The sequence below is a fragment of the Malaclemys terrapin genome, chromosome 8 (assembly GCF_027887155.1).
Source record: "Malaclemys terrapin pileata isolate rMalTer1 chromosome 8, rMalTer1.hap1, whole genome shotgun sequence".
NCBI classification, from domain to species: Eukaryota; Metazoa; Chordata; order Testudines; family Emydidae; genus Malaclemys; species Malaclemys terrapin.
The window spans coordinates 89,489,974-89,502,839 of NC_071512.1; the positions used below are offsets into that span (position 1 = coordinate 89,489,974).

Here is a 12,866-nt window from a genome sequence, read left to right on the forward strand (position 1 = left end):
GTCTATTTTAAGCCTTTTAAATAACCTGAAGGATTGACTGCCTTTAGCAATACCGTCTCCCCTTCCCTCATCCCAAAGTAGTAAGTTATGCAGATTGGATACTTATTAAGTGTTGTTGATGGCCTTACTATGTTTGTTTGACCACTGAGACTTTTTTCGTTACATTTTACCTCAGGTCCTGCCCCCCCCCCCCCCCGAGCCTCGGGGGAGGGAACGCGGACAGAGGTAAGGGGGCGAAGACAGCTGGGGTTCCATGCGCTGACCAGGAGTGAGCTGGGTGGTGCTCCCTCCCTGCCCCCCATGGGGCTGGATCAGGCCCCAGCCGCGCACTCCCGAACATTTCTCTGTGCCCCCTGGGGAGGGGTGCCCCACAGTTTGGGGACCTCGGCTCTAACCAGTCACACTGTCTTCATATTGAAGGGTGGAGCATTACGTTCCACTAGCTGTCTTAATTCCATACTACTAAAACTGGTTTAGTATTCATAGAATCATAGACTATCAGGGTTGGAAGGGACCTCAGGAAGCCATCTAGTCCAACCCCCTGCTCAAAGCAGGACCAATCCCCAGACAGATTTTTGTCCCAGATCCCTAAATGGCCCCCTCAGTTATTGAACTCACAACCCTGGGTTTAACGGGCCAATGCTCAAACCACTGAATGTCTGGGAAAAAAATTAATAAAACATACTGTCAGACTCTCTAAAGTTGCTCACAGGTGTGAGTACCAATCTCAGGACAGATTGAAGAAGCAGTGCACAAATCCCAAACTGACTGAGTTCTATACTTGGATTTCACCAATCAAGTGTGAACTCCTCTAGCGCTATAACAAACTTAACATGGAGTCACAGATAGTTCTTTTGGATACTCTGGTCTATTTTGCCATCCAAGCTTTCCTTTGTGATAGATGATCTTTTATCCCAAAAATCACAACAATATTCAGGTTACTTATTGTCGCTTACCCCAGGTCAGTTGCACCTTAGATCCTATACCGAAGACAACGCTTGTAGCCAATCCTATCATAACTTTTTTTTTCTTAGTTAATAACTCTTTAGTTAATTTATTTACAAGGTTAAAGCTGTAAAAATACACACACAAATGAGTTAGTCTTCGTTTCCAAAAGGGTAATAGAAGTTGCTGCAATATGTCCTTTAGGGCTAACCCAGACCAAACAGCTGGAGATCCCTGGCTTGTGCTTAGAAATCTTCTTCCCTCAGAGTTCAAGCACCATAGAGATACAATTCCTTCTTGTCAGGGATTTTTATTCCCTTCATCCAGAGTTCAAGTTGGTGGGACTAGTCCACCTCCAGTCTCCTCCTCATGGGTATGTCGGGGAGCAATCAACAAAGTCTTTGTTCTTTAATGTTTCACAATATCTCATTTGGTTTCAATGGGCCTTCTTCCTGGGCAGAACCCAGCACCTTTTGTATGAAGCCAGCATTCCTAGATTAATTAATGCTCCTTTCCTGTTAGATGACAGACATGATTACAGAGGGTTACAATGCAAACAGTTAATGTAACCTTATCACATGGGGTACCAGATTTATACATGCAGCCTCCTACAAGCATTTCATAAAGTCTAAACCCATTCTTATAAAATTAACATCTATTTTAACAGTACTAACACGCTGGAAATCAGTCTGGTTCACCTGTTATGCATTTGTCAGTGTTCAGTGAGGCCTAGGGGCTTTGGCATGAGCTAGCACCTTGTTTGCCAGCATCACACATGCTCTTCAAAATTTTATCAGAATAACTTTCTTATGTGTAGTTGTTGCCCTAGATCTGCTGTTCTTGATACAATTTGAGACTTTTCAACAAATAAGGTGGTTTGGGCTATAGTTCTTTTACTTTCCTAAAAGTAGAATCAGAATTTTTTTTTTCCTGTTTTAATTGCTAGAAACAAATTTCAAGATGTAAATGATACAGAAAACTCTCTTCTTGAAACACTTTTAATGTAGATGTATATTAACATGTTACAGTTTTTGTATCGAAGGAATCATTCATTAAAAAGAATAACCTTGTAACTTTTATATATTTATGGTATCATTGATTGTTACATTCTCACGTTGTTAAATTAAGTTATATATGAGCCTTCCTTGAGACACGAGCCAACTCATGAAGAAAGTCTCATGGATTCTTGTACCGTGAATCTAATGTTCTCCCCTTTTTCCCTCCCTCACTGCAGGAAACACTCCGTTACATCTTGCTGTGATGTTGGGACATAAAGGTTGGTAAAACTACTTTAAGTATCATATGTTCTCAGATTTCTCTCAAGATTTTAGGGAAGAGAAATGATTGGAAAAGTTGAAGACTTAAAAAAATAGACTTTAATTGAATGTGTTCAGTTAAAAGTGCGGAGGCTTTCAGGAAACAAGAGGATACATGAGAATAGAAAATAAACTTGAGAGATTGGGGGTAAAGATGTCAAAATCAAGGTGGCAGGAGGGAGCTGAGGAATGAATAGGAGCAGGTTGGAGGTCTTTGGAGACAGGAAAATGAGCTATAATAGGTGGGCATTCACTGGGCACTCTGCTGAGAGTCTAATAAGAGAATAGGTGGAGAAGGCTTTCCTCTTCTTACAGAGCTATCAGGAAACACTGAGATCTGGAGGGTCCTAGAGTTAGAAAGGTGAGAGAAAAGAGGCATGACCAGAGGTGCTTTTCCATCTTCACCCTGAACGAAGACAGGAAGTAGTCCTCCTGGCAGGTGGAAAAAGGTGCTGCCATTTCTTCTTGCATAGCTAAACCCCAACAGGAAGAGGAGGGGCTGTTGAAACAGGTGGGCTGCTTCACGTGAGTTGGCTAAGCAACAGAAGCTAGGGTGTTTTTCCCAGCTGGCTGCTTGTGTACCAGAAAGCAGGAGAGAGGGGAAACTCTCATTTAAAAAAACAAAACAAAACTAGGGAAACAAAATCAAGGACCAACTGAGATTAATGCTTTTGATCATTTTCAGGTAGGTTGGGTGAAATTAACCTTTTAGTTGTTGTTGCTTTAAAATCGCATTATACGTGTATACTAAGTGTTGATACTAACATCTTAAGATGTTAGTATGTGACAGGTAGCTCCAAATTTCTAAGGGAAGCTTTTTATCAAAGTTTTCCCATAAATAGCATACACTATATATTAAGATAATCTCGGTGGGATAAATGGGTGTTCACCCCACCTGTTTCTAGATAGTTATGTCCTCTTCCATTTTTTGAGTAAATATCAATGTAGTTTGGCAATTTTAAATTTAAATCAATTTTTAGAGTCTGATCTAGTTATGTCTTTTAAGAAGAATTTTTTTGGTAGCTGAACACTTTTCAATTAAGCTTTATATAGAAGTCTTATTGGTACAAATAGTATCTGATATTTCCAGATTTCAGCTATATTAAGTAAAGCTGGGTTGCATTATTAATAATCAATACTCCATGAATGTTGACTCATCCTCACAAGACCCTTGTGTAGGTAGGTAGGTATTGTCACCGTTTTAAAGATTGTGACTTGCCCAAGGCCACATAGCAAATCATAGCATGAATTAAACTCAAGAATGCATTGCTTTTAGCCTTGTGCTCTGCCCATTAGATCATGATTTCCAGGATCTCATATACCAGGTGACTGCATAACTTTACTCTTCTTTGGTTGGTGTTTGTATAACACATCATAATTGCACCTATTTGTGGTACTTAATAATTTAAGCTCATGGAATGCTAATGGCAGAGAAGCCTCAGAAACATAGGTCTCAGTAAATAATGAAAGCAAAATTAAGGGTAGAAAGTAGAAGGAGGAGGCTGTATGAACTGTGTGACCATGCTATTGAAGTGTGAATGCTTTTAAAAATATTTTTTTCAACTTCTGAAAACTAAGGGCAAAATTATAGTTGCTTAATTTCATTTTTATATATGTGCTAGATGTGTCTAGTAGCTCTTCTCAATACATGTACTGCCTGTAAACGACTCCAAAGTGTCTGTTGTAAATAATGAGACATGGCAAATGTAACACATTCAGCCTTTGTCCATTTTAAAGTATATATTGCATGATGGCTATCATTGTTCCAACCAAAGTGGAACCAGACCCCTTTTAAGAGCATTTCTGCTTCCCTTTTATTTTGGATGGTAGGGGCGTTGTAGTAGAACTGGAAAGAATTCCTTGTCAGGATGCTCCCTTTTGGAGCATAAGACCAAGAATATGATTCAAATGACTTTAGCATTGTGCTGTCACTGGGACCCTCTTGAATTTTTCCATTGAAACATTTATCATAGTTACTTTGGCATGCTTCTGCTGGTGTACTAGTTAAACTCTTATATGTAAGAGGTGGGCACGTGTGATTCTTATCTCCTAAGACTGCTTTTGAGGCAAGAGGATGTGCTCAACACATCAGCTAAGTGAACTCAGAGAAATCTCTTCATCATCCAGAAGTGACAGATGTCTTTAGAGGTATAACCATCAAGAACATGATAGTATGCCCATTGGGAATCTGGCTTTTAGATCAATAGACATTAGAGGCACAATGCAATTAATCTTTCTATTTGTGTACAGTCTCTGCATCTTGAGTAAATGTAAAAGCATGTTTGAACAACATCTGTTTGAAGAAACTAGCTGTTTTGGTTTTAAATTAAATTGGTTATGCTCTCAATCATGAGATGCGATTTCAAATCTCAATAGCTAAGCAGGATTGAGCCTGGTCAGTACTTGAATGGGAATGTCCAAGAAAAACCTCAGGGTTTTAGAGAAAGTGGTCTGGGTAATTCAGTAGATTTCACATATCAGAGGGGTAGCCGTGTTAGTCTGAAACTGTAAAAAGCAACAGAGGGTCCTGTGGCACCTTTGAGACTAACAGAAGTACTGGGAGCATAAGCTTTCGTAGGTAAGAACCTCACTTCTTCAGATGCAAGTAATGGAAATCTCCAGAGGCAGGTATATATCAGTGTGGAGATAACGAGGTTAGTTCAATCAGGGAGGGTGAGGTGCTCTGCTAGCAGTTGAGGTGTGAACACCAAGGGAGGAGAAACTGTTTCTGTAGTTGGATAGCCATTCACAGTCTTTGTTTAATCCTGATCTGATGGTGTCAAATTTGCAAATGAACTGGAGCTCAGCAGTTTCTCTTTGGAGTCTGGTCCTGAAGTTTTTTTGCTGTAAGATGGCTACCTTTACATCTGCTATTGTGTGGCCAGGGAGGTTGAAGTGTTCTCCTACAGGTTTTTGTATATTGCCATTCCTGATATCTGACTTGTGTCCATTTATCCTCTTGCGTAGTGACTGTCCAGTTTGGCCAATGTACATAGCAGAGGGGCATTGCTGGCATATGATGGCATATATAACATTGGTGGACGTGCAGGTGAATGAGCCGGTGATGTTGTAGCTGATCTGGTTAGGTCCAGTGATGGTGTTGCTGGTGTAGATATGTGGGCAGAGTTGGCATCGAGGTTTGTTGCATAGGTTGGTTCCTGAGTTAGAGTTGTTATGGTGCGGTGCGTGGTTGCTGGTGAGAATATGCTTAAGGTTGGCAGGTTGTCTGTGGGCGAGGACTGGCCTGCCTCCCAAGGTCTGTGAAAGTGAGGGATCATTGTCCAGGATGGGTTGTAGATCACTGATGATGCGTTGGAGAGGTTTAAGCTGAGGACTGTAGGTGATGGCCAGTGGAGTTCTGTTGGTTTCTCTTCTGGGCCTGTCTTGTAGCAGGAGGCTTCTGGGTACACGTCTGGCTCTGTTGATTTGTTTCTTTATTTCCTTGTGTGGGTATCGTAGTTTTGAGAATGCTTGGTGAAGATCTTGTAGGTGTTGGTCTCTGTCTGAGGGGTTGGAGCAGATGCGATTGTACCTCAGTGCTTGGCTGTAGACGATGGATCGTGTGGTGTGACCGGGGTGGAAGCTGGAAGCATGAAGGTAGGCGTAGCGGTCGGTGGGTTTTCGGTATAGGGTGGTGTTAATGTGGCCATCGCTTATTTGTACGGTGGTGTCCAGGAAGTGGACCTCCCGTGTAGATTGGTCCAGGCTGAGGTTGATGGTGGGGTGGAAGCTGTTGAAAGCATGGTGGAATTCTTCCAGGGTCTCCTTCCCATGGGTCCAGATGATGAAGATGTCATCAATCTAGCGTAGGTAGAGAAGGGGCATGAGTGGACGAGAGCTGAGGAAGCGTTGTTCTAGGTCAGCCATAAAAATGTTGGCATATTGTGGGGCCATGCGGGTGCCCATAGCGGTGCCACTGGTCTGGAGGTATATATTGTCACCAAATTTGAAATAATTGTGCGTGAGGATAAAGTCACAGAGCTCAGCAATAAGTTGTGCTGTGTCATCATCAGGGATACTGTTCCTGACAGCTTGTATTCCATCTGTATGTGGGATGTTTGTGTAGAGAGCCTCTACATCCATGGTGGCTAGGATGGTGTTTTCTGGGAGGTCACCAATGCATTGTAGTTTTCTCAGGAAATCTGTGGTGTCACGGAGATAGCTGGGAGTGCTGGTGGCGTAGGGTCTGAGTAGGGAGTCCACATATCCAGACAGTCCTTCAGTGAGAGTGCCAATGCCCGAGATGATGGGGCGTCCAGGGTTTCCAGGTTTGTGGATCTTAGGTAGTAGATAGAATAACCCCGGTCGGGGCTATAAGGGTATGTTGATTTGTTCCTGTGTTAGTGTAGGGAGTGTCCTGAGTAGATGGTGCAGTTTCTTAGTGTATTCCTCAGTGGAATCTGAGGAAAGCGGCCTGTAGAATTTGGTATTGGAGAGTTGTCTGGCAGCCTCCTTCTGGTAGTCAGACCTGTTCATGATGACAACAGCACCTCCTTTATCAGCCTCTTTGATAATGTCAGGGTGGTTTCTGAGGCTGTGGATGACATTGCGTTCTGCACGACTTAGGTTATGAGGCAAGCGATGTTGTTTTTCCACAATTTCTGCCTGTGCACGTCGGCGGAAGCATTCTATGTATAGGTCCAGACTGTCATTTCGACCCTCAGGAGGAGTCCATGTGGAGTTCTTCTTCCTGTGTTGTTGGTGGGAGGGTATCTGTGTATCAGTGCGCTGTTCGGTGTTATCATGAAAGTATTCTTTGAGTCGGAGGCGGCGAAAGTAGGCTTCCAGATCACCACAGAACTGTATCATGTTCGTGGGGGTGCTGGGGCAAAAGGAGAGTCCCTGAGATAGGACAGACTCTTCTGCTGGGTTGAGTGTGTAGCTGGATAAATTGACGATATTGCTGGGTGAGTTAGGGGTACCCCTGTTGTGGCCCCATGTGGCAGGTAGGATTTTAGACAGCTTACGGTCCTTTTTCCTTTGTAGAGAGGTGAAGTGTGTAATGTAGATCTCCTGTCTTATTTTAGTAAAGTCCATTTGTGTGGAGGGTTGGTTGTTTATGAAAGTCTCCAGGTTGGAGAGCTCTTTCTTGATGTTTTTCTGTTTGCTGTATAGGATGCTGATCAGGTGGTTCCTCAGTTTCTTTGAGAAAGTATGGCATAATCTCTCACTGTGGTCTGTGCAGTATGTAGATAGCAATGGATTTTTCACCTTCAGTCACTTTCACAGACCTTGGGAGGCAGGCCAGTCCTCGCCCACAGACAACCTGCCAACCTTAAGCATATTCTCACCAGCAACCACGCACCGCATCATAACAACTCTAACTCAGGAACCAACCTATGCAACAAACCTCGATGCCAACTCTGCCCACATGTCTACACCAGCAACACCATCACTGGACCTAACCAGATCAGCTACAACATCACCAGCTCATTCACCTGCACGTCCACCAATGTTATATATGCCATCATATGCCAGCAATGCCCCTCTGCTATGTACATTGGCCAAACTGGACAGTCACTATGCAAGAGGATAAATGGACACAAGTCAGATATCAGGAATGGCAATATACAAAAACCTGTAGGAGAACACTTCAACCTCCCTGGCCACACAATAGCAGATGTAAAGGTAGCCATCTTACAGCAAAAAAACTTCAGGACCAGACTCCAAAGAGAAACTGCTGAGCTCCAGTTCATTTGCAAATTTGACACCATCAGATCAGGATTAAACAAAGACTGTGAATCCAACTACAGAAACAGTTTCTCCTCCCTTGGTGTTCACACCTCAACTGCTAGCAGAGCACCTCACCCTCCCTGATTGAACTAACCTCGTTATCTCCACACTGATATATACCTGCCTCTGGAGATTTCCATTGCTTGCATCTGAAGAAGTGAGGTTCTTACCCACGAAAGCTTATGCTCCTAGATTTCACAGTTCTCTATTAACCTATGCCCTATTATAGCTTTTGAGGAGAGAGAGAAAGCTATAGTCTTGACAATTTTTGGTCATCAAGGGTGACACACTATTTTTGTGAAACTGGTGCATTGGAAACTAGGCCTGATTTGTGAGATGACCCAATCAGATCTGGCCAGAGAGAGAGACTTAGATGACGTTCACCTCCAGTGGCTCTGCCTGCATTTTGAACACCACCTGGAATATGAGACTTTAGTTCCTGCTGTCACCCTTCCCCTTCATGTCATTTTTCTTTCCCACCTTTTATCTTCTATTCTATTTTGTGCCTTCTCTTTAATAAAAGTGTTAGCTGGCTAAGTCTGTCTGTCTCACAGCACTGCAGTGAGCCTAGGACTAGAGGGCAGCTAACGGCAGTGTTTTAAACAGCCAGCCTGACACTGGTGCAAGTTTGCCAAATCTCAGAGCGGTGTTCTGCCAATGTTTCTCTAGCAGTCAGATTGCAAGTAAGTCAGTACCAGAGACAGAAGCTGCATTTTCTGTCCTTGCTGTTTTGTGTTTGGGGGGAGAGGGGAGGGAGGAAGAGAATCTGGATCAGAGTTTAACAGCAACAGTTCCAGCCCATCTCAACTGCTTTTCTCCAGAAAGGACAGTTATTACCATCTAAAAGACTGTCACAAGGTTTTTTCCCCTATAAAAACCTGACAGCTGAAGGGAAGAGGAACAAGGTTTATTTTTAATGACCTCTTACAGAATATTTAAAGGAAACTATAGTGTTTGCTGTAAATAAATATTACTACTTGTTCTGTTACAGAATGTGCGCACTTGCTTTTGGCCCACAATGCTCCAGTAAAGGTGAAAAATGCTCAGGGATGGAGTCCTCTTGCAGAAGCCATCAGCTATGGAGACAGACAAATGAGTAAGAAATCTTAGCTGATTAATTGGTTGATGTAAACAGAGGTCTTTCTTAGCCTAGGAAATGAAGTCTGTTTAGCTGACATGAAGAGTATTGGCACGTTGTGGAGACAAAGACAGTGTTAGTTGGTTGTTAAGGCCCCCTCTAAGGTTGACTGCAACTAGTTAACATTTATTTAGATAAATGCTACTGCCTTTGTCTACCCTGGATACTGTGGTGTTTAAAAATGTTAGTTAACTGTTAATTAATATCTCTGCTAAACACAGTTTCCCTAGTCCCGATAGCACCAGAGTGGTAGTAAGCTAAACTGTATTAAAGTGAAGACAGAAGTTTAGAATGTTTAAGACCTTGTTTTTCAGTGGATGTAAAAACAACAAACTGACCTTTTCTAAATAAGAGTAAAATCATAAGCCAAGATAGCAATGTGATTCACTCACATTCTGCTATTTCTTACTGTAGACCATTGGGACATTTTAATGTCTCTTAAAAGTTAATCAACCAGCTATGTGTTAAATATCTCAAGTGCAGTTTCTAATTGTGATTAATGGGAGGGAGTGTGTGTGCAGATAACATGTAACCACAGGCAGTGGGATACTACTTTTGTCTTTGGTTCTCTGCTGACCAGGGGACTACGTCACAAGCTGTGTTGAGTGAGTTACTTATCCATTCTGCTGTCAAGTGAAGCAGTAAGGATCAAAATTAGCCCACTGCCACCTGTTGTTAGATGGCAGTTAAGTACTTCATTATTTGTTGTTTTACTGCTTCTCATAGCACACAACTTAATGTTTTGCTGGTCATTTGTAAATACTACCAGCATTTTAAACACAGGGCATTCCTCTGTGCTGAGGGTTTCTCCCCATAGAAGTAAATATTAATGTCTTCCACGGATGCATGTCCAGTAGTATGCAAGCAAAAATGGGATGCAGCTAGAAGTGTTGCCATGAACTTACATATGCTGATTATGTTGCAAAACAGAATTAGTGAGGCTTTCTTGCTGCTGTGATTCAAATATAGCTATATATAATTACATATTTAAAATGTCTGATGAAACAGACACTTGCTTACATTTTTCAATATTTGAAAAGCTCTGGAAAATGAGTCCCTGTCCTGAGGGGTTCACAATCTGAGCAAAATATTTGATTTACAGTACTCTTCTATTTAGTTACAGCACTCCTAAGGAAGCTGAAACAGCAGTCCAGGGAAAGTGTTGAAGAAAAGCGACCTCGATTATTAAAAGCCCTGAAAGAGGTAAGCTTAAGGAAACTGTTGATAAATGACAATTATTCTTTTATTATGTTGACACTGAGCCATACTATCATGTGCCCTGCTACTCTCCAGGAGAGCCCATTTCAAACCAGGTAACCCTTCGAGGAAGTATGTTTTCTTTGCCTTGAAAGAGATCATGATCACCACATGGTGGTGCAGATGATCTCTTAGTGGAGACATGTGGAGGCAGTACATTTCTAGAGCAAAAAGTACTGTGGTAAGGTAACTTCTCGCACTGTTAAATTTTCAGAGATTCTTTAGTTAGTTAATCTAAATGTGCTGAATGCTGGAGTTATACTTGAGGAAATCAAATGCTTAATTTTAAAGTTACTTACAGGTATTGACATTACTTTTCATTTGGCAGGTTCAGAGCCCTAATGAATCACTGGAGTGTCATAGTTTTTACACACCCACACCCACCCCTCAAATTGTTAGTGTCTGGCATTTTCATTGTTCATTTTGACTGTCACTAGTGCACTGGTTCCCAAATTGTTGTTCATTATCACTCATGGTGAAGTGGCTGGTCACATATGTTGATTATTTCCAATGGTTCCATAGTATTGCAGTATTAAGATATAGCCAGTGCTTCCTAATACTTTTCTATGTAAACAAACTGATGTGATTGCCCCGGCAAAGTTGTGGTTGCAAATAGGTGGGGAGACAGGACATGCATCCTGAATGGGAGAGTGGGTGGTGCATGCTGTGAAATAGTTTGTGTCCCTCCTCTTGTTTATTGGCTCAGTTTCATAGCTTCATGTTTTGGAGCATACATCTCTAGGGATAAGAAGAGAGCTTAAGCTCTATGCCCGGTTAGTCCTAGGCGCTCTGCGGAAACCGCCTAAGAGTGCCAACGAGGCTTTGGGACACAGGAGTTCCTCCTCCACTGTTAGAAATTGTTATAAAAGCTCAGTTTATGTAAGGAGGAATTATCCATCTCCTGTGGTTTGCAGTAATTAAGCCAGGGCTTTCAATGTGACATAAAAGTTAGAAGGATACTTATTTTGTATTGGATTAGGTCTTTAAGCTTCTCTCTTTTGGAATAACCCTATCCCTTACACCAGATTTTGTTTCTGATATGCTCACCTCTTTCAGCTATCAGTTTTACTACATGTAACATTGAACCTTTTTTCTCTTCCTTCCCCCTTTCTGTCAGTGCACTCATAGCAGTGAGTTTTTAGCTTAGTCTTTCACTTAAATAAATGTACCTCTATGTGCAGCCGCCTAACTCTGCCTGTGCACAGTAATGCTTTCCCCAAAGCAGTAATATGAAACTAGATTAAAAGATTCTGTCCAGTTTCAAATTGCTGCTGCCTGTGCTCTTGTTAGAACACTAGCTGCTATAAAACATCACAGGTGCTTTCAACTTCCCTTGGGTCACTGGTAAAATGTGGAATGGCTTGTGGTAAATAGGGGGTTGAGTCCACATCCATTTAAAATCTGTATCTGTAAAATAGATCTGTGCAGTTTCTCACCAGCCCCAGCGAGACTGGCAGACAGTCACTAAGGTTACTTGGCCCTCCAGCTAAACCCTAAATCCCACAGCTCTAAATGTCACCAAGCCATTGTCTGGTGATCTAGGATGATCTGACCACCACAGAAAGGAAAGGGGTCAGTGAGAGGGAGGAGAAAGGAAGAAAAGAAGCCAGAGAAAATGTCCGAGTACTTATACAAGAGAGATATCAGTATTTAGTTTACCATCCACTGCCAAAATCTTTAGTCCTATTTCCCCATCCGTTCTGTTACCTCTCAGGCTAGTCCCAAGTTTCCTAGGGAGACAGGCCTCATCCTGTATCCAGTTTTCCTACATTTGTGCCTCTCCTTCTGCCTGCCCCTTTCTGGAACTGGTCCTCCTCCTCCTCCTCCTCCCACCATTGGCAGTTCTTCAGCTGCCTAGTCTTCTGGGCTGCTGCCTCATCTTCTGTCTATGGAATGAGCTGGGTCTGGTTTATAGAGATTCGATACCCCTCCCACTCCTAGCAGCCTCGGAAAGGATTAGCTAATTGGAGTCATGTCCTTAGGTCCCCCCGCCCCCCCCTTTGAATGATTGCAAATAAAAGAAATTCAGAAATATAAGCTACTAATGGGCAGTTTAGCCTCTCAGTTTGTAACTTCATCATATTCACTCCGCTCTAGTTGGAATGAAGAAATGTTAATTTAATTGTTTTTCAGATGATAACATTGGAGGAACGAAGGCTAGATTTTTTTTTTTTTTTTTTTTTTTATTCAGCTATACCCTGTCTTCATTTTATCTAGCCTTTCCCAAGATGACATTTGCATTTCGCATGTCTTCCCAGAAATGTTAAAACAGCTGTCAATATGGCTAATGATACATTCATATTTTTTTCACAGCTAGGTGACTTCTATCTTGAACTTCACTGGGATTTTCAAAGTTGGGGTAAGAACTATAATACCTATCTTTATGTACTGATAGGTGCAAAGAAATGGAATCTGTAGTATCCCCCTAAAATTAGACTCCAGCATTGCTTAAAGAAAAAAATTAAACCCCACAGAAA

The 12,866-nt window shown here is 42.1% G+C and overlaps 1 protein-coding gene across 1 annotated transcript in view; it reads left to right on the forward strand.

Moving 5' to 3' along the window:
- The window catches only part of ANKRD13C (ankyrin repeat domain 13C), a 54,787-nt gene that overhangs the window by 16,064 nt on the left and 25,857 nt on the right, over nt 1-12,866 (forward strand). The window contains exons 2-5 of the mRNA XM_054037176.1: nt 2,180-2,221; nt 8,986-9,090; nt 10,250-10,335; nt 12,703-12,748. Of these exons, the coding sequence (XP_053893151.1) occupies nt 2,180-2,221; nt 8,986-9,090; nt 10,250-10,335; nt 12,703-12,748 (279 nt within the window). The remainder of the gene's footprint in view (nt 1-2,179; nt 2,222-8,985; nt 9,091-10,249; nt 10,336-12,702; nt 12,749-12,866) is intronic.